The sequence below is a fragment of the Gasterosteus aculeatus genome, chromosome 9 (genome assembly GCF_964276395.1).
Source record: "Gasterosteus aculeatus chromosome 9, fGasAcu3.hap1.1, whole genome shotgun sequence".
In the NCBI taxonomy this organism is placed as follows: domain Eukaryota; kingdom Metazoa; phylum Chordata; class Actinopteri; order Perciformes; family Gasterosteidae; genus Gasterosteus; species Gasterosteus aculeatus.
This window is the reverse complement of record NC_135696.1, coordinates 4,804,479-4,829,560: the sequence shown is the minus strand read 5'-3', so window position 1 is coordinate 4,829,560 and position 25,082 is coordinate 4,804,479. Positions and strand designations below refer to the sequence as shown.

The following is a 25,082-nucleotide window of genomic DNA, read 5'->3' as shown; positions in this document are numbered from 1 at the left end:
ATGAGGGAAACGCCAGAGTCAGCCCTCTTAAAAAACGGCAAGCGGGGAAGTTGAGGTGGTAACTTTTGTGGGACAGCTGAGCTCAGCGGGGGGGGGGGGGGGGTAGAAGGTCGCCACCTGGTGGTCGAAGGCCACCTTGGCTTGTTACACGGCCTCCTGGATGTGAGCACTGTGCGGGTTCTAACATTGTATAAATACATAAAATGTGAAGGAATAAACATTGTTTTGTGTAGAAATAAGACTTTTGCTGTGTAAGATGCGGTTCATACCTCACACTTTTCACACTCGGTTGCATCCCCCTAAATCTCCCTCCTTTATTTATGGCAATATGTTAATCTGCTGATGCTGTTTGAAGCCTAATCTCTTCTTGTCTTTTCCTCTCCACAGTCCTGGTTCCTCTGACGAGGCCTCTGAACCAAGAGCTAAAATTGTGTCATGAAAATTGGAAATTTGAAACACAAACACATCACCGCTGATTAAGAACAGAATGCTGACACTAGAAGGTCTTTCTCTCTAGCCAACACTATTCAAAGTACTACTACAGAACAAAAGAAATACAAAAAGGACCCACACCAGCCCAAGTGGACCCTAACACCATTTGAACGTTCAACCCCCCCCTTTGTGCAAGAGGCTTCGATGAGATTGAGTGGACAGACTCGGAATGCAAGGAAGAGGAAGAGGAGGAACTGCCTCACACACACACACACACACACACACACACACACACACTTCACCAATATCGGAAAGGAAACACAATATCGCAACCTGACAAATGACCAATCATTCATTTATTGTTCCTTTTATATATATATATATATGCTTTATTGTCTCCAACTCCATGGAAACTCCATGCATTGGCCGGCACATCCCGAAAGAAACAAACCGTAGTGGTGAACGGCGAAGTTGGATGTGCAAGTTTCAAAAAGATCGCCATCCAAATTAGTTCCGCCTCCACGTCTGTGGATTTCCCATCCGACCGCCACCGCCCCGCCTGCAGCTCAGCGCCCCGCCTCTTCTTGTTTGCCAATTGGCCAATCACGGTGACGCCATCCGACGGTGTGACGTACATGCAGTAAGTGGCTAGTCTGTGTGTACCTGTCAGAAGTACCAAGGCGTCCTGCTGCGGGGTAAGCGATGGCCGCGAGGCGTGAACACGCGGCACACGATCATAACACTAACGCTACATGTGCCGTCCCCCCCCACACCTCCTATGCACTATTAATTTTTGATAAAGGATGAGCGGTATTGCACGTCGACGGTCCGATGAGCGATTAGAGAAGCGAGTCGAGGCTGTGGCTGCTCTTACGGTGGATTCTAGGCCCTGTAACATGCAGCACACGCACACATGCACACGCACAAACACAGGTGCACACTTGCAGACAGCACAACAGTCATTTCATCATCTTATTATTCAAATTTCATTTTCAGTAATGCACTCGCATCATCGGCTTCATATTATTGGCTATTATTGGCTTTAGGTGTTTTTTTGTGATTATTTCTTTTTTTTGGGGCCAGATTTGTTTTTTGTCGCACTTGGATTGTTTTAAACTTCTCTTGCATGTCATAACACTCTTTCATTTTCCATAGTTTGCAGCGTTAAAACGGATTTCAGCTTATCAGTAACATTAGTTTCTAAAATCTCTCGCGTATGGACATCACAGTAACAACAGCTCATCACATGCAGCCCTTGCATTGCTTCATCCCTTTAACCCCAGAGGACTACACACACACACACACACACACAAACCACGCACAAATAGAATGCACTCTAACACCACCAACAACTTGACATAAAGTAATAAAGGGAATCCTTTATATTTGGTTCTCCAGACTGCCTTTGTTAATGGTTTTTCATTCACTTAAGATTTGTCTTTTTTAATTTGACATATATATTTTTTGTCTACGTCAATGTTGACATTGAAATTTGCCATCGCTATCATTCTCACCATGACACAATCCGACAAAAGCCAGCCTCACAAAATAACTGGACTGCCTAGCTGTTCTATTTTGCAGGGATAGTAAACGGGGCTTGGATGTCGCTCTAAGCCGCTCTAGTAACATTAGCTCTATCTACTAAAACCATATATCAAGACTATAACAATATATGACAGTGCCTCTGTATTCCCTTCATTCAATTAGTAATAAACTCACTTCAGGTTCTCTTCCCACGTATAAGCTAAAGCTATGCTGAATAGCGTTGGTGCTTGTTTAAACAATCGGCCGAGGACAGATCTTTATAGAGGACTGCAAACCTTTTTCCTTTTGTTTTTTTGTAAAGACAGAGAGAGAGAGAGATCTTATACATATATATTTACAATATATACTCCTTTTTAACTCTTACTACATGAGCTGATTGGCAGTCTAGTTATTTTCTGACCAACTTCCACCGCACCCCCTTCGCGCGCGCACACACACACACACACACACACACACACGCAACTGTTTCAGTGATATCTGCTCACTGTTACCAGTACGAATGAAACGGCACACGCCATGGCCATCCGCAGCGCAGCATCGTAACGACTAAATGAACGTGTCAAAAAGAATTGACAATAGGTTTGAAGAAAAAAAAAGTGTTTGTTTTTTGATGGAAAGTATTATTATTGAAAAATATGTGTCGATTGAGCCACGTGCAATGCATTGGGTAGATCATTGTGTTTGTCTGTTAGAGATTTTTAAGAAAGCTAAGAGAAAAGAGAAAAAAAATGTATTTGTTTCAAGTCCGTAAGCACCGGGACTCTAAACCAAGGGGCGACGAAAAATCCTAGTCTTTGTAGGTTGGGGGTATTTGTTTTTATTTCCTTTGTCTCTTTTTTATGTTTTATGTGTAATCAATTGTTTATAAAAAATGTGGGAGGGCTTTAGAAAAAAAAGAAATTCTACACAACTTTGGGGAAAAATATTCTCTATCAGATGAAATTTGGTGCTTTAACACTATAAAGTACATTCAAACCTATTGTACATGAATGGTAATGAACAAAAGTAACAGACCATTTAGGGAACCGCATTATTCCTCTCTATTTTTATTCTTCTTCTATTTGTATAGAGTGGGGGGAGAGGTTCCTAATCCCTAAGGTTGTGACACAAAAGGCATTTTGGTTCAACCTTTTAGAGAAAACGAACAAACTGTCAAGAAACACGTGTGACGACTGCCTGAAAACGCACCAGCAAACAACGACAAATCGACCCGCCCAATTCAACTCATTTTTTATCTCACACATGAGCATAAACACACATCCAGACCTCTTTTATGCCCACTATCACGCTTCTGGATCTAGAGCCGGATAAAGTCCACCCGGGTGAGTTGGCACCCATGTGCAATGGAAAGAGTAACAGGTCAGACGTTTGGCTTCCTGCGCACATAGCAGACCACATAAGGGGTAATAGAAGCTTGAAAAGCCGAAAAAGAAGTGAGATTGAAAGTATTTCTAAAACAGGTGAGCCTCTCCCCTGTTCAGCCCCCCTCCTCTGTAAATTACTCTTATAGTGCTTGTGCTGTAGTGTATAGTTTCCCAGCAGTTAAAGGTTGTCCCTTAAAAGTGCCTTTTGTTCACAGACTCCATTTTGTAATCCAGATCGCACCCCCCCCCCCCCCCCCCCGACTGGAGGTAACCGGTTGGCCCTGAGTGCTGCGAGGGGGCCCGAGGTCAGCGCTCAGGGACGACTTTTTATTTCCTGCCGCCTTCAAAATGAATCTCCTCCATTGTACCACCCCTATATCCTCTCTTCCTTTTCAAAGCCGTATGTGTGTGTATATATATATATATACACACACATGTGTATGTGTATATATCTAGTACAAAAGGAAACTGGTGTGAATTAGTTCTTTACTTTTTATTGATGAATGACAAAAAAAAAAAAAAAAAACCTTTTTGGAAAGGCAAAAAAACTTGTTCTCGTTCAGGTCTTGCTTTTTTCTTCCCCTCTGTCTCCGCTGTCTTGTTTTCTCTTAGACACTGGGGTAGTCTGTAACTGTGTGTCTGCCTCTCTCCCCCTCTGTCTCTCTCCCCCGTCCTCTCCGCTGTTGTGGGAGGGCGGGAAGAAAAGAAAAAAAAAATTATTGCCGAAAAAACTTTTGTCCGAGCAGAATGCAGTTAGCTCACATGTTATTCTTGTCTGTACGCTTCACATTGTATTACCATACCCATCTTCTTCAGCTTCTCCATTCAACAGCTAATGTAAGTGAACAAATTACGCTGACGGGCTTTTGGGGGTGTCCTTGGGTGGGCTAGGAAAAGGACGACTGGGGTTTGGGTAGAGGGTGGTACCAACTGCTCCAGGATGTTGGAAAGGGGCTGCTTTGAGTAGGATAAGAGTTTAGCTATTTATTTTTTGCCGTTGTTTAATTCCCCCTATTTTTTATTTTGGTTTCATTTTAATTTGGATTTCTTTCAATATTTGCTATCGGGGTATGCTGTCGTTTAGGCTCTCTTCAAGGGACGCCTTTGGACTGTAAATGAAAGCTGCAAGCACCTTATAAACGGACTTGTCCTGCACGAGGCTGAAAGAGGGTGTCTTTTCTGTATTTCCAGGATATATCGACATCCATTCAAACCAATCTCATAAAGTGAAGTATTATTGTTCGCCAGGCCAAGCAGTATTATCCACTTACAACCAGATCGATTAAAAAGGCCAGCGTGAACCAGGTCCCTCCGATATGGGAGGAAGTCCCTCCATTAGTCTCCTCTGAACCACCTCATGCCGGACTGCTCTGTGTCTTTGTTCTGTCGTTCTTTTTGTTCTCTTTATCTTCTTCGGCGTGCGTGTATGGTTATCGGTGTAATAGGCAGCACCCTAGGCCCTCTGACCCCCAGCTCTTTTGCACCTCAGTGCAGCACCACTTCTTTGTGAGAACACCCCCAGAGCTCTAGGTGAAATGCATGTGTTAATTACAGTTTCTTTTCCATAAGAAGAAAAATACAGTTTGAGAAGAGCAGCACCTGATTGAATAAAAAAGGATGTTCTTGACTGTACCATCTTGCCGTGTGCCATGTCTTTATTTCCACAGACCAAATACAAGGTAATGACTATATAATAATAAGATACAAGTATAAACGTTTATGTTACAAATGCAGCATTATTATAAACTGATATATTATGTAGAATTGTTAACGTATAACATTCAAATGTTGTAAATCAACTAAATCACAGTGAACATTATACTTTCACATATAGGGATTATAAAGCCTTAACATCAAAGTCTTTTAAAATTGCTATAAATTAACATTTTACCATTGAAATAAACAATACAAAAAAAATGTAGTAATGTAATACTTACAGTATATATTCAATTTAATTGCAAAAAATGGGATTTTCCACAGTATTGCACAAAATCACACACATGTTGAGAACGTAAAGGAAACTCAGGAAACAAATTAAAATAGAGAGTTTAAAATAGGATCCGCGGTCGAGATATCTTGGCATAAGGTCAAGTAAAAGTCAAACTCCATAGACTTGATCCTATTATCCCCCCAAAAAGGTGAAACACATTCACAAGGACAAAGAAAGGAAAATAATTGGATTTGGCCAGTTTGTGTTTTTTACAACCGATTGGATGAAATAAGCACAGTTTCTGTATCTGTAAGTGTTTCTGTATCATCTGAAAAAAACTAAAATAATAAACCGCAGAGTTTCATCCATCTCTGTGGTATGAAGTATTTTTGGGCCGCCTGGAGTCACATGACGGAGCCGGAGGTTGAATGGCCACTATGTAAAAGGACCTTCCAAGCAGCATTCTTCCTGGTGGCTCATGTGTTAGAACTGTTGTCTGGGAGTTGTTTTCCTCGAGGTGATACACATTGCTCAGTGGGCGGTGGAGGACTAGTACTTTGAGTCTGGTTTCCACATGATTGAGGAAGTGGTGGCGGTAGAGGCGCTGGTGTCCAAAGGTTTAGAGATTGATATTAGAGAAAGCCAAAGTCCCACTGTTAATACAATCCAGGGGTTGTTCTGCAGGTTTTCTGACTGCTTTACTCTGCAGCTGCTCTTTTTAATCAAAACAAGTACAGTATATCAGCCTTACTATCTGTTCCTGCTATCCTCGACCCACCACTTGTTTTCTCTTTCTAGTCAGGTGTGTGTGCTAACAGGTCGATGCCAAGATACCAAACAAACATGACTAGATGATCTTTCAGGTGTGCCAACTCATCGGGGATGAAAAAGGTGACAAAGTGAAAAAGCACATATGGAAGGCAAACCTAACCTCTGCCTCAATGAAGGGGGCGTGCAAGAGCCTGGAAAATGGACTTCCATTCCAGTGACGTTATAAATAAATAATGGGAGACCAATGCCAGAGCTAAAAGGTTTGCTTCAAACGACGGGACATAAGATAACTCGATCGACTACTCACATTCAAAGACAAATTGCTTTGGAAATGTTCGGAACCTCAAGAATAGATTTCGCTTTGGACGAACAGAATAAATATTAGCAAGAGGGAGGGAGGGGGCTTCTCACCCCTCATTCGCTAACATTACATTGATATTAGAGCGTTGATTTCCCATTATTTATTTTAGGATTTTTTAATGTGAAGGTAAGGTAGGTACATTTTTCGTCGTTTTCTCGCTTAGATTTTTCCCGAGAAATAGACACTGTATCCGATAACACCGTTATTGTAACCAACAAAAATGGTTGATGTGATTTGCGAGGCGTCTGACAGCCAACTGTCTGACATTAGCACGTTAGACTACGTTAGAAAGACTTGGTCTTACTTGGAGGACCGGACCGGACCCCCCCCAAAAAATATTTTTATTGCAGATCAACACGAATCACACAAATGACCTATTTTGAAACAAAAACGGCGAATTTCGCCGAAAGGTTACAAGTTTGCACCCCTGATCTTTGTATTATTGACATGTCACAGAATTATGTTGCTGGATTCCTGCATGAAAACATTGCTTTGTGTATCCAAAAGCAAAACTATATATGGTATTGGAAAGGAAGACCCCTCTTTCGCCGATATCTGCAACTCACAACACGACAATGTGGATTCAGAGGTAAAATATGTATTTTTGATTCAAGGTAAACTGTCTTTTTATTAAAAACATAACCCGTTCCTCTTTCTTTAAGGTGATCTATACGATTTTGTGTAAATGCTACAGAACGAAACAACTACTCTTGGTGTTGCAATTGGACACCAAATTACTTTTTAAAAACTTGTTAATGTTATGATTCCCCTATAAATATATATTTTTATTCTGAATGCGCCTGAGCATCGTGTGGCTGAAGGCGGAAGTAGTGTACGTACCAGTGACGTAGTTCCGGTTTACTGGTTTTTCGTAAACAACAAGAAGGTAAAACGCAACCGGACACGCCAAAGAACGCCTCGAACCTGACGGTCAAACTCTTTGTCACCAATCTTCTAACCGTGTATTACATCATTGAGCGTTTATTCCCCGACGAGAGCGACTTCGTTTCTCCTGTGGTGTGTCCCTCGAGCTCTTTGTGGGATGACAACAAACTATCCGCTAACAGCTAGCTAGGCTAACAGCTAGCTAGGCTAACAACAGGCTAGGCTAACAGTTAACGAGGCTAACGCCAGGAGGACGTGCTAAAACGTTAGCCAAGTAGCTCAGCTCCCGCTGACGCTTGATAAAGTGTCGCCCCCCTCACAGCGGAGCGGAGTCTCATGGTGGTCCCGGCTCGATGGGGAACTGCCTGTTTTCTCAAGGTGCGGATGACCTGTCTCTACTGAACGAGTCGGAGGGGGGCAGTCTGCCCGGGGAGCCTCCGCCGCCCTACCAGGTGAGCTTGTGGGGCTAAAGTTAAATACACCCCGGTGATTTTCCATCATGTCACCTCGGTAATTGTATTCCGTTAAAGGTTAACTTCTGTATTTTAAAACTTGAATCATATTTCCACTTGTTGAGATGACGCTGCAGACTTCAGCCTCTGAACGGGCTGCTTTTTCACTTTTGATGATAATCACGATTATCCCAGATCAACTCATTGTTTGTGTCTTTTGTTATTAACCACGATATCTGATAAAGTTTGTTTACGGTTGAGGTTATTCTTGTTCCAGTTACCATTGTAAGCAAAGTAAGTCATACTACTCCACAATGCTGACACAGGTATCTTAAAAGTTAACAATCAGAGACCCGTTTACCGAGCGGTGCTTTGATTTTGTTCCTTGCTGCTCGAAGCACAGGAGCATCCTGCTAGACATCTAAAACTGAAGTGATCACCCTGACAAACATCAGCCTCGGAATTCCGCTGTAATGCCGTAATTCAAAGGGAGCAGCTAAAGTCTTTCCTCGATGTAGACTCTCTTCACAAATGATGCCGATTGTCTTCTGTTGCTTCCTCCCCAGGAGCGCGAGCAGCCTGTGCAAGTGTACCATCCCACCCCAGGAGAGAGTCGCCTCGCTTACCAGCTGACCGAGGAGGAGCAGGTCCGCATCGCTCAGCGAATTGGTCTCATCCATCACCTCCCCAAAGGCGTCTTTGACCTGGGCACTGACCCCTCCGACAAGAAAGTTAAAGAGTGGGTCAAAGATATGTGTACTGTTATTCATTAAAGTTATTTCCCATTGTTTGTTTGTTGTTGTTTTTGATCTAACTCAATGAACTGGCTTTATTTTGGTATTGTGTTCGCTGATAAGATCTTGTCTTATTCTGTACTCCACAATGTCTGCAGGATTTGAATAAGTGATTTGACCTAAGCGGATTTTCCAAACCTCACCTCCATACATAAAGATCATGAACTCAATCTCTCTCTCTCTCTCTCCCCACCAGGTGTGTGATCTGCATGATGGACTTTGAGTACGGCGACCCCATCCGGTTCTTGCCCTGTCTCCACACCTACCACGTGGACTGCATTGACGCGTGGCTGATGCGCTCCTTCACCTGCCCGTCCTGCATGGAGCCGGTGGATGCAGCGCTGCTGTCCTCTTATGAAACCAACTGAGCAGCCCGACGACGGCTGCTCGTGCCTAAAACTAACCGCACCTTCTTAGCCAAAAACCTTTGTTTGAAAACGGTGCCCCATTGCTTAGTCTGATATGCACCTTTTTAGGGCTTTTGAAACACTTTGCCTTTAACAGTAGGAAGATGTGCCAAATTAAGCTAGATGAGGAATATAGAAATCTGTACACGTAGCAAAATATTACTGCAAAGTAATGTTGTTTTTGTACGGCTGACCGTCTTTTTTAAATTTGTGATATTTTGACGTTAATGTCTCCATGATCTACATCCCCTTTCTAGACTTATTGTGCAATATGTGCTGCCAATGGAGAGAAGGCAGGATATTTGTCTCAGTCCAGTGAAGTTTTTTTGTCTTTTTAAAGAACAATGTGACCTTGAATGTGACAAAAACAAATGGCCTCTTTACTGATATGCAATGATCAGGACACTGAAAAACAGTGATGCTGTGTGGTCCCCTGAATGATATAGAACGGTCTCCATTCAGATGCAATTTTATTTGACTACAGTTGTGGGTCCTTTTAGTTCCTTCTTACGCTGATTTCATAGATGTGGATCTGTTTTTGTTTTCTTTCTTTTGGCCTTCCAACACTATGAACCGTCTCCTTTGCTTTAACTTGAGTTTGTGTTTTCTTTCAAAAAGCAGTCCTTAGTGTGTCCTTTTAATTGTTTACTGCAAGTAATATATACAAAGACAAGATGTGCACGTCGGGGTGCTCCTCGCCTGTAGAGTGTGTAGGTGATTGTGTGATGTGTGTGTTGTCTGAGGAGACGGCGTGTTCAGTTTGGCATGTCGAGGTGTCATTGTGAATCGTTGGTTGTAAACCTCGCTGTAGTTCGCTCGTTTTCTAGTTCCAGGCTGTTGGGGTTTGTTTTGTGGTGTGAGCCTTCTTATACAGCACGTGATCATCTCCTGGGTCTGGTCAAACCAAACCCCTTTCAACTATTTGCTTTTGAACGTGTACTCTGTGATACTGGCTTTATGATGTACAACACAAACTGTGTTGAATTGTGAAAGTCTCGAATGCAACGTGAAGTAGTGTTAAAACCACATTAAGAAATGATACGAGTACAGTGAATTTACCATTTTAAAGCATTATTTCAGCCTTTAGAGATGTGAACAGCATATGTGATAAGACTTTTGTGATTTACTCAGGCTGCTGGGCCTTTTACGGTTAAGGAAAGCCAATTCCTGTGAAGTACAATCCTCTGACATGACTTTTTCTTCTAGTTGTCCTCTTGGGGCAAATAAATACCAGCACTGTACTGATTTGTATCACTATGACTGCGGCCAGAAATGAAGCAAAGGGATTTGCTTTGGCTGCTGTTAGCAATCAGTTTGGGTTTTAATTTATGATGTGTGCCACCAGAGTGCAGATTTATTAAAATAAAAGAGGACACCAGATTTCACACATTGTCTTTTATTGTGTGTCTAGCCATCAGCTTTATTAAATTAAACAGGAGCTATTATACGGATGAGCCGCAGTGTCGTTCACACTGCAGGAACACGGCCGGCGTGAGCAGTGAACCAACGAGGCGACGGACTGACGCACACAAAGAGGAAAAATGAAGAGGCGCTTTGGTTTTTTACAAAATATTTTTATTTAAAAAGTAGCGTATTTACAGTATTAGCTCACCTTCATGCACAGTGATAAACAGTGACAGAAAATCAACCTTGATGCAAACCTAGATAATAAGGTTCCCAGTCAAATCAAAACACGTATTTTACAGTATTTGATCCTTTACAGGCTCTTAACAGTAAACTAACCGCAGCAGACAAACGCCTTTGATTTACTGCTGTGTGATCGTCTCTAAAAAGCATAGATTCCAATGCCGACGGTGGCCACAGCCACAAAAAGTCCCAGCAGCGCCCTGAACAGCGGAGATGATTGGATGATGGCTCCGGGGATCTGGAGCATCTTCACCGGTGTGGAGGAAGTCTGCAGCTTGTTTTTAGGGGCACTCAGCAGCATCTTCTGCAAATCCTCAAAGACCTGAAGAAGAAGAAAGAAAAAAAAGTCCATCAGCTGATTCTGGTTTACATGGTTTGGACATCTAAGTTGGGTTTTCACCGCCGTGTACCTGGATGTTGAGCTCGAACGCTCTGACCGCCTCCTCCAGCACGCCGTTTCTCTCCTCCTCAGTGAGCTCCACGCTGTTCATCCGGCTGCGGTACAGCTGTTTGAAGCGGTTGGGGCTGGAAACGCCGGGGAAGGCAAAGAACGACAGACCCTCGCTGCTTCTCAGCCCCATGGACTTCTGGGCGATTCGACCCAGGACCTGTCCTCCTGACAGGTCTCCTAGGTAACGAGTGTAAGCGTGGGCAACCAGGAACTCAGGGTTTTCTTTACCGATCTGAAAAAAAACAAAGCAGGGCGAAGAGTTATTTCAGTTTGAACAGTAGAGAAACTAATTATATATATATATATATATATATATATATATAATCAGTGTGGTGTAGTCGGAAACTACGAAACATACCCGTCTGAGCCTGTGGCAGTATCTTTTAGTGGCAGCCGGAACAACAACCTTCTCCCTCCAGTCCGGGCCGTAGAAGTACGCCAGGTCTTTTTCGACAGCCTCCAGTCTGGCCAGTTCAGCGGGGAAGTAAATGGGGGCCACGCTGGGGTGGTGGCAGTTCCTGTCCATCTCCTCCTCCAAGGCCTTGTACACTTCATATAGCGAGCACAGGAGGAGCTGAAGAAGAGGAGGAGGAGGAAGGGTAGGGTCAGGACAAGGCCATCCCAGTAGCTGATACAAAAACCTATGAACAACAGAACAACAAAAGAAAAGGGATTCAAATGTTGTGTTACCTTGAACTGCGGCAGGGTGACTTGTCCCTTCTGGAAGCTCAGCATCAGCTCTGTGTTTTCTGCCCGGATGTGACTCTCCTTTGTCACCCTTTTGATTTGTTCGGACAAATCCCTTAAAAAAAAAAAAAAAATGTCACTCCAAAAGCACAGAGGATGAACATTGCGTCTACACATGCTTCATGTACCGCTGATAAACCTGGTTACTGCTAGTGCTGATACAACTTTATCTGTCAGTGTGTTTACATGATGGTATAATTCGAATTTGTGCTTAATCGGACTATGCTATCTTTCGGGCGGAGGTGCTATTATCCCAATATACATGGCAGTGAATAAATCGAATCATTGGCCGAAAGCATGTCATATCCGATACGATAGGTGGCAGTGTTTTCATTACAACTAGTTGTAATACAGCCATTTGCGCTTGACCGCTTCACCACTACCAACAACAACAACATTACGAGAAAGATGGCGAACGGAGAGCAAGGTGAATTTACATCCCTCTACTATCTTTGCATGATGTTAATAAGTGTACAGCGAATGCGAATGGCGCTATTGGCTGATTTGATGACGGAGGGAAGATGCCATCGGGATCTCAAGCATGTGCAAAGACGCAAAGTCCAGTTCCTTATCCAATTCACGGTTACATGCCGCAATAGTCGAACTATCAACTGGATCGGATCGAGTTATCCAGGGGTGTTAATCGGATCGTAGTCGGACCGCACATAGTCGGACAAAGGTGTTTACATGAAACGGATTATTCAATTTCAGTCCGACTAAGCCAGTTATTCGAATCCATGTAACCACTGATTCAATACAATAATCTATGAGCACTTCAAAGATAATCACGGCCCGTTTTAGCATTTCTTTAAATCACAGCAGCTCACTCACCTGTCTGTCATCTCCTCTGCTGTTTGTGTCGTATTCTCCTTCTCTGTCTCCATTGTGAACCTGGGAAAGAAAATGAAATATTGAGATGCTTTCACATCTTGCATACGTGATCACCAGCATGCACATTCAAGATCAACAGGTTACGGGAGTTAGAATGAGAGCAGCGCCGTGTTTCACTCACCAGTAAGGCTCTGTTAGTTCTCTCTGTGAAGGCAGTGATTCACTGACTCCTCGCTGGATCGCAGTACAATGCAGCAGGCGGCTCTCCCCCCTTTTATACTTTTCCCCTAGTCTCCTCCCACCAGTAGCTGAATGAAAACAGGAACTCTGCAAAACCACAGCTTAACGTGATACAGCAACTTCAGCAACAACAGTGGGAGGGACTGTGAGTTAACGTGATGCAGCAAACTTGGAGGACAACTTGGAAAAGTTCAGAGGGAGGGACATGCGCAGGGAGGTCTTTCTATGGAAGGAGAGGAGGAGGAGGAGGCCCGGGGGCTAAGCATGACAAAGCGGGATCAGGCGCGAGGAGGAGGAGACTCTAAATATGACCGTGTGAGTTTCTAAAACCGGAGACAGGAAGTGTTGAAACTAGGACTAATGTTCCAGTGAAAAACAACAACAATCACATGATTCTCTAGAGACACCAACAGTTTTTCAGTTCATCTGAAACATGAACAAGTTTAACCACTTAACCGGATCACTGATAAGTTCAGCGACGGTCACGTGGGAATAAGGAAGCGATAGTGAGATCAGATGTGAAATATGCCGCAAAACATGCTGCCGGCATGGTTTTAACCATATGTATATCAAAACATGTTTTAAATATCACAGCTGTTACGACCATTGAGTAAAGGCTGGCATGAAACATTTCATTTGAAGTGAATTGATGCAAATGTGTAGAAATTCCTATAGAACATTTCTATAAAGGAGCAAAAGGGGAATTAGTGAGAAGAAACGTATACAAAAGAAAAAAACACAATTGTCGAGAGGATTGGCTAAATAACTGCAGACTGATGCCCTCTGTTCAGCCAGCTGCAGCGTGATCTACTAATAAGTCATCCATTCGACCAGATAAGCTCCCTCACTCCGGACCTTAGCGTGAGTCAGCGGGGAGACGGGCCGACGCTAACTGTGAGTCAGCGGGGAGACGGGCCGACGCTAACCGTGAGTCGGCACTTCACCCGCCGGCCGCTTGTGCTTGAGACGTGCGACCTCACCGAGGCGGAGGACCGCGTGGTGCCTGCGTGCGGTTGTCAGCCACGTGCTTGCTGGTTCTTTAGTCCACACCAGAAGTGCCCCGCGCGACCGGTTTCCTAAATCAACGTTAGTGTTCAATGTCCTGGAAACGTCAACGACGGACTCTGTCATTTGTAATAAAGTGACACTTCACTACGACACGTTACTTGTCATTTCAAATTGCAACCGACACTTTTTAGTTGTAATGCTAACCAGGTAAAACTAACTAACTCAACCAGCTGGCTCGGATCCAATTAAATTGCCGACATCGCGTTACCTTGTTAACCGTCGTTATTGCTTGTTTTTGCATACGGTACCAAACCCTTCAGATGGTAGAATAACTAAGCTAACTCCGTCCATTTAGCTTAGTAAGTATTTCCCTGGTCGTGTGTTCAAGTTCAGGTCAATGACTCCTCCTCTTGTACACTAGTTCGTTCTAGCACGCTCTAACATCTAGCAGAACATAGTGTGCTGTAACTGCTGATCTTCCTTCATCAGGGTTCCCGCGGGTCCTTAATTCTTAAATGAAAATTCGGGTAATTAAGGTCTTTCACGTTAAGTTGCTGTATTACTTTTTTTTGCCGGTGCGCTTAATGGCGACAAGAAAGCACAGTGGCGCATCGTAAAACATCTAATAGTTGATTAATTTAGTATTGTGCGAAATGAGTCTCCGCAATTTAATAGCTGTTTACGGTACGTCGGCTACAGACGCTGACGTCAGGCTGCGTGTCGCCATTACGCGGTTGTCGATGTGAGGTTGAAAATGCAAAGAAGATGGGGAAGTGCAAATTTAACGACAAGTGGATGGAAGATGATGCATTTAGGAGGTGGTTGGCGCCGGTTGAAAACAACAATGAGGCAATGTGTAAACTATGCAAAAATACCTTTTCATTAGGGACCATGGGGCTCAAAGCCGTCGAGTCGCACATGAAAGGAGGAAAGCACCAGCGATACGTTGCAGCAGCTAGCCATAGCGGGGCCAGGTTAATCCCTGCATTGTTTGCAGCACGACCTAACGACGTTACAAGTTCACACGCCACCTCTCAGTCGGCTGTAACAAGTTTCATTTCAACACCAGACACCCAAAAGGCAGAGGTACTGTGGGTTCTCCATACTGTGACGAGGCACAATTCATTTAAATCTAATGATGACATACGTGGCGTCTTTGCTGCCATGTTCCCCGATTCGCAATGCATTGTGTTGTTTAGTGTAATCCAAATTTATGTATGTTATGTTGGCTCTGTTCTGCATCACAAAGGAATTACTTTGATTGTTTACATCTATATTGGCCAAACAGTGTTGGAAGGGTTATTGTCAGTTATTATACTGTCTCCTAAAAACGTTTTGATTTCCATTGTAGGAGGCAATAAATTGCGTATTCCAAAGAAATTGTGACATTTTTGGGTCTTAAATTATATTTGTTGAGGTCTTAAACAGGTCTTAAAAGCATTACATTTTACTTTTGAAATGGTGCAAGAACCCTGTTCATGGTCAAGTGGACAGATTAAATAATCACAATCTATACTGAGTTAATTCTGTCCGATAAACTTGATCCTTACTTTGCATCATAAATGGGACTCATACTTTAATATCGCTCCGTCTCATCCTGTGTGCAGAGAAGCAGGCCCACCGAGTGGAGACCGCCAAAGAGCCAGAGGAACAACTTCAAAGATGGATGTGGAGGAGCCGCATCTGGATTTTGAGGAATGTAGCACCCAGAGATCGCACATCGGCCTGCACTGGTAGTTGGTGATAGTTTAGGGAAATTCAGGTTTTTAAATGATGTTTCACCTGCAGCAGAGTAACAGTTTGGAGATATGACAAGTAACACACGTGCTGTATTTTGAAATCCCCTTCTGATTATTAATACTTTGGCATCAATATGTTATGTTGCATCATCAGAGGTCTGTTTGAAGCGGGACCATACTTGGCCGTGGCGCTTTTGTTCTTTTTGGATGATGCGATCTGAATTCCATGCGTGTGATTGCTTAATATTCACCGTTGTTGCAGGGAGCGGAAGGCCTGCTCAGCCACAGGGATATGAACACCTCTGGTAAGGTGCTTCCCAGGTACCATGCCTCCACTGTGTAGATGTACCTGAAAGTGTTTTTGTTTATGAACTCACAAATTCGTCATGGCTCCAATACAGTCTTCGCTGAAAAAAACATGACCGATGTTATAAACACGATGCAAAAATGCAGGAAGGGAACTCCATATGATGAAGATATGTTGTTGTTGTGTATGAATATGTGACCTATAATGCAGATAATATGGAATCCTCTGGCCTCCCCCCTGCTTATCCAATCTGTTTGCCACAAGGCCAATGGGAAGAAAGAAGAGGAGATGAGGTGAGAGAACAGATGAGATTTGATCTATTTAACCCTGTTAAGTTAAATTTGTCTGTAATTTCATCCTTGTGATACTCATAATTAAACGGTCCCTTCCAGGATATTCAAGACAAGTTGCTGCTTTCCTGTTGCACAGCAGAGCTCCACATTGAGCGGGTAGTTAACGTCCTTAATCCTTAACGTCGCTCATTTTATGTCTTGTTTTTATACTTTTTTTTTTTTTTTTTCTTCCTCCCAGGTGAGTCTGAGACCCATAACTGAGTACTGGGTGTACTCTGATGACCAGCATGACCTGGCTGACTGTGCTGGAGGCGAGACCTTCATCACCCCCCCCAGCACCCCAGTGCCCCGCAGGCCTTGCCCATTCATACCCGTTCCTGGTTCACTGACAGCAGATGCTTGTGCAGCGAGCTCTGGGGGGACGAGCGCCGACACCTGCGCCCCCATCAGCTCTCTGTGCCGAGCCACCTGTTCAGACCGGGACGCTCTCAGTCCTGGCTGCTGTGACGGGGATCCCGTCTGTGCTGCAGCTCACCTCCACCTCTTGGGAGAATCCTTGTCCCTGATTGGACACCATCTTCAGGAGACAAATGTGTGTTCCTAAACCTTTTTCAGTTATGTAACCCTTTTGCATGATTATCCCCAGGGAAGCGAAAACTATTACCGCACTTGTGTTTGCCCTCGTTGCAGCAGTTGACAGATTAAGGAAGTTTATGATTGCCTTGAATGACAGTAAACTGCAAACTGACGCGTTGTGGGCGGAAGACATCCCTGAAGACGTAATTCTATTTAAACATCATTTTCTGTATGAATCATTCCTGACTGGTGTTGTTTTAAACTAATTAATCTCTACAATGCCTGCATTTTGCCTCAGTGATTTACGAGTCATCTAACCTACATTATTACCTGTCATACAGATAAATCAGGATTGAGATTAAGCTAAAGAGGATGTTCTATTTGCGGTTCCTCACCATCACTGCAACATTTGTTCCTTTCACACCTTACATGATTAATCACCATCTCTCGGCCTCTTTCTGCAGAAAGCGGTGAGCGCGTCGAGCAGCGCGTCTCTGCTGCTGGACTCCCTGCTGTGTGCCGTGGCTCCTCTCATCGGCCTCACCGAGCAGGTACCAGAGCTGAGGAGCTGCACTCGCCACACGCTGGTGAGAGAGTGCAGAACACACATCACACTCTCTCCCCTTCACAGATTTAATACAATTTTATTTTATTTTTTTAAAGCGCTCCACTATGGAAAACATTTCCTACCTGATGCCCGGGTTGTGAGTGTTGATGACCCAGTGGCCTCCTCACTGCACATTATGGTGGACGTTATGAGTTAGTTTGGAAGATGCGTCTTTAATCTGTTTTATTGTACAAGAATATTTGTTTTCACTATAGAAATGATACAGAAGATATTTGTTGTTTAATTAAAGTGGGTGTGTAAAGATTGAATTATGCTGCTTATTACTGACGGAGTACATCTTCAAAATGAAGATTTTCTTTCTCCTTACAGTGGAGAAATGTTACACTAGAATGTAAAACTTACAGAAACTACCAATCAATAAGTTAGTTTCAAGTGATGCAACTGTATCTTTAGGCCCTGATATAGGCTACTAAAATAAATATGACCTCAAGTTCATATCTGTGCAATCATAATAAACAAGAATAAAGTAAGTAGTGTAAGGAAATTATTGTTAAGTTAAAACTAACTGAAATCAAATGACTGACTCATTTTAGATGTTTAAGCTGTTACATATCGACCAAAAAGGACACGGCGCTGCTTTATTTCTGTCCACTGTGGCGACACCGAAGCACAGAACTGAAGCGACTGACCTTCCAGGAGATGGCGCCCTGCAGCAATCCCTGAACTATGAGGCCCTGCTTTTCACACGCACTCTTACGGAAGCCCATTTCCACCATAAAAGAAGGGTTAGAAAGTCAATATTATGACTTAAGATATGCGCATGCGCAGGATCCTTCGTTGTTTGGTACATTGACATTCCAAAACCTCTTGACGACTTCTTGTCAAAAGCGACCAGCGACCTTATCTGGTTTTATTGGAGACTTTTGTGGTGTTTGACGTGACTGAAGCAGAAACCTGGCGGCTCGCAGCAGTCCAGCTGCAGTCGGAGCACAGAGGAGACGCACGTCGCGTCCAGACTGAAATCAACGCGCGCATGCACAATGCCTCTGATTCTGCAGCGTCTTTCCTCATTGAGAAATTGGCAACACTGGTCCAATAAATCACTAAATCACGATAACTACGGAATGAATAGCACCCGGAACGTATTTTATCTCCCTTTTAAATTTGATTTATTTTGTATGGAAGCCCATTTCCGCCACAAAGAAAAGGGTTAGAAAGTCAAAATTATGAGATTAAAAGTCGAATTTATGACTTTGTTGGTGAAGGTCTACGGTCACACAGAGTTTAACAACCTCTCGCTGACCAGCTATTAAACCAGGTAGCCCGAATCTGTGAATATCTTGCCAACTTCACCGAACTGTAAACGTTCTGCGGACACTTGCACCAACTCACTCCACCCTCATAACAAACAGGGAGGACAGGGACGTCCACATTTTAGCGCAGTCTAAAGTATCTTCGGTATTTCCAAACTGAACTAGAAGAAACTACCATACTATTCTATTGGAACCATATTTTATATCTGATGTCAAATGTTGGTCACAATTTATGGGATAAGTTTGTTCCAACCTCCAATGAGGCCAATGGACTCATGAATTGACCATATTTTATAACCAGTATACTATGAATAATATTACCCCTCTTTAATTGCTGTAATATTTCCACACCTGAAATTCCAGACCAGACTTTTTATTGCACTCGAGGTTGAACTGATTTAAGATGTTGGCGTTCATCGGTCATGGTGACCTCAACTCAATATTTCAATGGGCTTCCAGGTTACCAAACACTCCGTGTTGGTGGAACCGTCTCCATCCCGTGCGTAGGATGCAGCAAAGTCGAGTTCCTCCCTGATTTATTCCGACTTTACATCGCCAACTCGCCCTGAAGGAACCTGTCATTAACCGAACGGCTCAAGCGGTGAAGTTCATGTTCATTCGACAGCTCGTGGGGTGTGGTGGATAAAGAGTGAGGCAGAATGATTCATGCTGGCTTGGATGGATCTCCTCCGCCTCCTCTTGGAATGCTCGGCAGCCCGCGGACAAAAGAAACCTGTTGCACACGGAGAAAAAAAAACCATGTACTTCTGAGTGCGTTCCTGTGGGCTCGCGTCCACATTTTGGAGTGGTGAGACGGGTTCCTCCCTTAGACGGCAAGTTTCACCTGCGTAGGCAGCTGTTAGTCGTCGACATGTACGGTTCAGGTTGAGTTGTCTGGAGAAGCGAAATCATTCGGCGAAAAACTGAATAAACCGCACGCAAGAAGACGTCTCCTGATCCCAACACTATCGGTAAGTATGCTTCTTTATTGTTTGAACGATGCAGCTGTTTACTGAACCAGGTTGTACTAATGTGGGAGTTTATCTAACACAGCAAATTGTAGATTAAGTTTGCGTTTCATGTGATTTTACAATGTTGCATGTCCATTACTTCTTTTTATACGTTTGTGTGTATTTGTAGGCGGATATGTTTAGTGCATAGTCCATCCACACAGTACCTGTCAAAAGTTTGCTTTCTCAAACACGTTTTTTGTCCAAACCTTGGACTGGTTTTATACATTTCCTGGTAGAATGTCGTTGGACAGGACTTTCAAGGTGTGGTGAAGCTGAAAAGAGATGCAGTTGGTGAAGCAGCAAGGGCTTAAATAAAATGAGAACTTCATTCAGGAACCCAGATATTTCTCCTTCCTGCCGGCAAATTCTATTTTTGCAGTTATATTTGCATGTGTTTCCATCTTTTACAAGTCAAACATTTGCCCCTAATGCAACCTTTCATTCTTTGGTAGTGCAACATGTCACCCCTCCCTTCTCCCCCCCTTGTTCCTCTCCTTCCAGCTATGAGTGAACTCTTCACAGGGAGGAACTACGGGTCCTCGTCCCCGGAGCTGAGACTTGTCCTCCTGGGGAACATCGGGTGTGGGAAGACGTCCTCGGCCGACAACATCCTGGGCCAGCTGTCCCCGGCCTCCCACGATGCCTCCAGGAGCTGCCAGCTGCGAACGGGCATTACCGAGGGCAGGAGCGTGACGGTGGTGGAGGCGCCGAGATGGTACTGGAGCGGCGGCAAGATGGAGGAGGGCGTGAGGAAGGAGACGCAGCGAGTGATGACGCTGGTTGCACCCGGCCCACACGCCATTCTTCTGCTGGTGCCTGTTAACCAATTCACAGAGGTGGACTCCGTTTGCCTTTCCACTTGTCATTTCCTTCACGGTATCATTTAGGTTGTTTTAAAAGACCAGTGTTTGATAACTGTCTCCTAATATGAAAGACTAAAGGACAATGAACGATTGGTGGTCCTAACATTAGTGGTCTTTGTCTTTCTCAGATGGACAGTCTTGTTCCGGCAGAGCTGGAGGACGTGTTTGGGGAGGATGCCCTGTCCCACACGATAGTCCTGTTGACCTGTGGGGACTACTTGATGGGAAAAACCGTGGAGGTATTACTTGTATACTCTTTCTATAGTGTGCTGAAATATGCATTTTAAGGTAGATATACGGATAGATAATCACTTTATTTACCCTGCAAGGTGAAATATTAAAATGCACAATATATAAGAGAAAATATAAAAGCGTTACATTTAATTAACTAACAAATAAATGGTGCAAATATCTAACCAAACAAACCGTTTAACTGTGTTCATCGTTGTGATTTGGCCAGAATTGATATGATATAAAGTCTTGCTGCAGTGGGCGGTGGAGGGATTATCCGGGTTCTCCAATGTGGAGAATAAGTCTTCTCTCCACCACCTTTCCCAGTTTTACCGATGATGGAGCCGACTATCTTAACCAGTTTGTTAAGCACTTTTTTACTGTAAATGTTTTTTTATGTTTACTCCACTCTTCAGCTTTGCTTTTTGGGTTTAAGAGTTAAAATATTGTACACGGACAGACAGGAATAAGCGCAGTTTGTCTGATGTCATTTGGTGTGTACTTTCTATCAGACATCTTATGCGCTCGTTTCCAACCGGTCATCGGGTCCAATATGCACGATAGAGACGGTTTCATATTAACAGGAGCGGGAGGTAACACGTCGCTATCCAACATGTTTTGCTCAGGAATACCTGCAAAAAGAACACCAGGGCCTGAGGCAGGTGGTTGAGCGCTGCGGTGGGAGGTACCATGTCTTCAATAATCGCCAGAGACAGAACAAGCAGGTCTGCGAGCTGCTCGGAAAGGTGAGACGGTGAAAAGCGTTCTACTTTTATAACGCACTACACATAGCAGAGCTCGGTTTTGTTTTTGCGTGAGCGCTCATGTTTTCCCGGCAACGCCCTATTTCACACCCAACAGTCAGACAGAGCCGTATTTTGGACTAGTTTCAATAATTAGGATGAATACATTGTAAATTTAACAGACGGAAGAGTGTTCTTCATTTCATTTTCATTCATTTGAGATTAGTTAGTAATTATAAAACATGGCCATATGTGTGAGGATAAATGTAAGGATGGGGGACATGCCTTTTAATGCATTGTTTTTTTTAATTTAAATTATCAGGTGGATGATATGGTGTCGAAAAATGGTGTTTTCTATATGAAAACAGTCCATGAGAGAGAGCTGGAACAACGGGTTAAAGACAGAAAGCGAGAACTTCTGGAAAGTTATAGAGCTCAAAAGGAGGAGAGAAAAGAAGCTGCTGCTTCAGCGCATTTCCCAAAGCCAGAAACACTGAGGAGTCTGGAGGACACCACCGACAGTGTGGCCGTGAGTCAAAGATCTAACGGGCTCCACTCAGCTCCAGCGCCACAACAACAGTCACCTTTAGAGCCGCACAATGACAGGCGGGCCATCAGTACGCCCAGTTTCAGACTAAACACAGGTCAATACCATCTTTGCACCCAGTGTTGTTCTAAATCAAGATAAAAAAAATGAACGTGAGCACAAAACTGGAGTTATATTTACTGTTTTTCATCTGCAGATGGCGCTATACTCTCTCAAATGTCTGAGGTTAAGTCGACCCCAAAACTGGTCACGACTTGTAAGTCGCAGAATTATGTCACGCAAAAGTGCACCCAAAGAATTTTTGCACATTAAACTAATTGATTGTTTTCAGTTCACCAGAGAATAAACAGTGTTGAAGAGCGATCTCCCGAGGCGTCTCCTATCTCCTCTCCTCATTCGCTCGCCTTTTCCTCCTCGCCGACCTCCACCACCTCTCCGGTCTCGCTCCCCTCACCCGTCCCTCCTTTGCCATTCCTCGCATCAACCTCGCCTTCATCCCCCACGGAGCTGCGTCTGGTGCTGCTCGGGCGATCGGGAGCTGGGAAAAGTGCAGCTGGCAACAACATACTGGGGCGGAAGGAGTTTGAGTCCTGCCCCGACAGCCTCACAGCCATCACTCAGGCCTGTGAGAAAAAGAAAGCGCTGGTCAACGGAAGACAGGTACGTGATGAAGGTGCTCTGTCTTCATTTTCCTTTCATTCCACATGCAACTGCCAGCATCTTTGACACGCTGCATGTTTTGTGCCATAAAACAGTCTAGTTTCCAGAGATGAACTGTCCTCTCTCCCTCCTGCAGGTGGCGGTGGTGGATACGCCAGACTGGTTCAATTCAGAGCAAACTCCAGAAGAGGTGCGAGCTCAGATCTCGTCCTGTGTGGCGTTGTCCAGTCCTGGTCCACACGCCTTCCTCCTGTGCGTCCCCTTGGATCAGCCTGCAAAGACCGAGCTGGGCTCCCTCAAGGCCCTCGAGACCGTCTTCGGCCCCGACGCGGTGCAGAGGCACACTCTCCCGCTCTTCACTTATGCAGATAAACTGAGGGAGAGCGAGAAGGTGGGGAAAGACGGCGTGGAGGCGTACATCGCTAGTCAGCGGGGGGATTTGTTAAAGATCGTGGAGAAATGCCGAGACAGGTTCCACGTAATGGAGCAAGGAGGGGACGGGGGGAAGCGAAGGAACGTGGAAGAGCTGCTGGAGAAAGTTGAGCAGATGGTGAAGGAAGCTGGAGGAGGGTGCTACTCCCACCCTGCTTTTCATGAGGCGGAGAATATACTGAGGCAGAGACAGCTAGAGATAGCAAGGGAGAGACTGGGCGAGAGACCAGAGCAAGACCGGCCGATCGGCTCCGAGAGGCGAGGGCAATATCCCTTCATGCAGCCAGTGGCTGAGGCAGAAGAGGAAGTGAGAGAGGAGGATATTGAGCAAACAAGGGATGAGGCGGAGATGAGCATGAGGACGATGCATATCGAGAGCCTCCCTCCCATTACGCGTTCCACCATGTCCCCTTCACTTCTGAGCTCCGTTATGGAGAAAATGCAGACAACCGCAAAGATGCTTCCCAAACTGTTGGCGGATAGCTCCGAGTGGGCCGGCGAGGGAGCAAAGAAGGTGAAGGGTAGTGGTGTGTGGGGGAAAGTGGGCAGCGGAGCACAAAACGTCCACCAGAAGCTGCTCGATAGTCCTGTTTGGGGGAAAGTGGGAGCTGGTGCCGGACATGTGTCCAAACTAGTAGGAGGTAGAGTTCCCAAGGTAGTGGTGGACGGCTCAGCTTGGGTGGGATCTGGAGCAAAGTCAGTAGCCGCTAGTCCGATGTGGGGCAAAGTCGGCTCGGGTGCCACAGTAGTGGCGGACAGGTCCATGCGCGTCGGCGCCGGCATCGGAGCCGGGGCGAAGAATTTGGCGCAGAGTCCCGTGTGGGGAAAAGTGGGCTCCCAGGCCAAAAGTGGAGCTAAGCTGATGGCTGAAAGCTCCGTGCGAGTTGGAGCCGGGATCAGTGCCGGTGCAAAGAAGGTGGCAGAGAGTCCAGTGTGGGGGAAAGTGGGCTCCGGAGCCAGAGCAGGGGCCAAAAGGGTGGCGGAGAGCCCGGCGTGGGAGAAAATCGTGACTACTGCTAAACAGGTGCCAATGGTAGTTATAGGGGGCGCACTGCTGGGTCTGGTGCTCGGCGTGGTGCTGGCAGGGGTGATCGGCGGAGCTGTCGGGGCAGCTGCTGGGTCTGTGGTAACCGAAGTGGGCAGACGGAAATTCAGAAAGGGAAGCACGTTAGAAAAGACGGATGAAGCGGCAAGAAATGTGGAGAGAACGGCGAACGACAGCATAGACTCTCTGTTAAAAAAAGGAGAAAAAGTATTGAAGACTGAATGAACAGCTGAATACGTCATGTATTTAAAGTGTTTAACAAATGTTGACAAAATGTGTTTCCTTGTTTCTATTCAATTATTTTGTTAAGTTTCATTTCAACAGAAAATTAATGAGAATTATTTTTTACTAACACGAGAATTTGTTCTAGCCATATTTTGATTTCACTAAATTAACTTGCTAAACTTGGCTCATTTGTTAACGAATAACATTTGTCTCGTATATTAGATGTTGTAAAATCCATGCTGTAATGCAATTCTTTTCAAACTTGATCTGTCATTTAAACATCTGTATTGGACATATACATTCAGCAGCTCCTCCAATACTGTGCTTCTTTTACTTATATTTTACAAAACATACAATGATTATGTGTCTTTGTCTTAAGTGATGCAAATATAATACAATTTAACTTAAAAAAATAAATAAATGTCATTGCGTTTTTCTTGCATTAACTAAACCTCTACTTTTAAATAACTGCACCTCCCTTTTGGAACACTCGAGCTCTTCACATGGGACCAGCAGTTTTTAGTGTGCGCGAGACTGATTCGAGTCGAGCTGCTGATATTTCTGCCAGTGACTGAAAAATTGGCTCACTGGAGGCTACAACGTTATCTCTACGTCCCAGGCTGACCGCCGTCACCCTCCTCGGCCTCCTGCATCAAAAGGGG

At 44.5% G+C, this 25,082-nt stretch overlaps 4 protein-coding genes and 1 long non-coding RNA gene across 33 annotated transcripts in view; 3 read left to right on the top strand and 2 right to left on the bottom strand.

Moving 5' to 3' along the window:
• Positions 1-4,973, top strand: part of LOC120825067 (nuclear factor 1 X-type) — a 98,393-nt gene extending 93,420 nt beyond the window's left edge. For all 28 annotated transcript variants that reach the window (XM_078080226.1, XM_078080216.1, XM_078080208.1 and 25 more), the window contains one exon: positions 388-4,973. Coding sequence is in view for 17 of the 28 variants with exons in the window: in XM_078080208.1 (XP_077936334.1) it covers positions 388-402 (15 nt within the window). In the remaining 11 variants the exon portion in view is untranslated. The remainder of the gene's footprint in view (positions 1-387) is intronic.
• A 1,318-nt stretch (positions 4,974-6,291) lies between these two features.
• rnf11a (ring finger protein 11a) lies at positions 6,292-10,326 on the top strand. Its single transcript, XM_040186434.2, has 3 exons — positions 6,292-7,740; positions 8,307-8,479; positions 8,731-10,326. The coding sequence occupies exons 1-3, from the start codon at positions 7,642-7,644 to the stop codon at positions 8,900-8,902; spliced, it is 444 nt and encodes a 147-aa protein (XP_040042368.1). The 5' UTR covers positions 6,292-7,641; the 3' UTR covers positions 8,903-10,326.
• Positions 10,322-14,392, bottom strand: hmox1b (heme oxygenase 1b). 2 transcript variants are annotated; one of them, XM_040186421.2, is made up of 7 exons: positions 14,134-14,392; positions 12,799-12,944; positions 12,618-12,677; positions 11,730-11,841; positions 11,398-11,613; positions 10,999-11,271; positions 10,322-10,910 (listed from the first exon to the last, which is right to left on the bottom strand). In XM_040186421.2, exons 1-7 carry the CDS (start codon positions 14,164-14,166, stop codon positions 10,728-10,730), a joined length of 1,023 nt encoding a protein of 340 aa, XP_040042355.2. In that variant the 5' UTR covers positions 14,167-14,392; the 3' UTR covers positions 10,322-10,727. The 2 variants fall into 2 exon arrangements, with proteins under 2 accessions (XP_040042355.2, XP_077936356.1); XM_078080230.1 differs by having other exon boundaries at positions 13,838-14,370.
• Positions 14,393-17,158: 2,766 nt separating this feature from the next.
• On the bottom strand, positions 17,159-19,126 carry LOC144383226 (uncharacterized). The gene is made up of 2 exons (XR_013450606.1): positions 17,471-19,126; positions 17,159-17,364 (listed from the first exon to the last, which is right to left on the bottom strand). It is a non-coding gene; the product is annotated as an uncharacterized LOC144383226 (long non-coding RNA).
• Positions 19,127-19,273: 147 nt separating this feature from the next.
• LOC120825065 (uncharacterized) lies at positions 19,274-24,841 on the top strand. The gene is made up of 8 exons (XM_040186412.2): positions 19,274-19,632; positions 20,176-20,510; positions 20,666-20,776; positions 21,395-21,514; positions 21,834-22,155; positions 22,255-22,314; positions 22,390-22,718; positions 22,855-24,841. The coding sequence occupies exons 2-8, from the start codon at positions 20,178-20,180 to the stop codon at positions 24,418-24,420; spliced, it is 2,841 nt and encodes a 946-aa protein (XP_040042346.2). The 5' UTR covers positions 19,274-19,632; positions 20,176-20,177; the 3' UTR covers positions 24,421-24,841.
• The last annotated feature ends 241 nt before the right edge of the window (positions 24,842-25,082 follow it).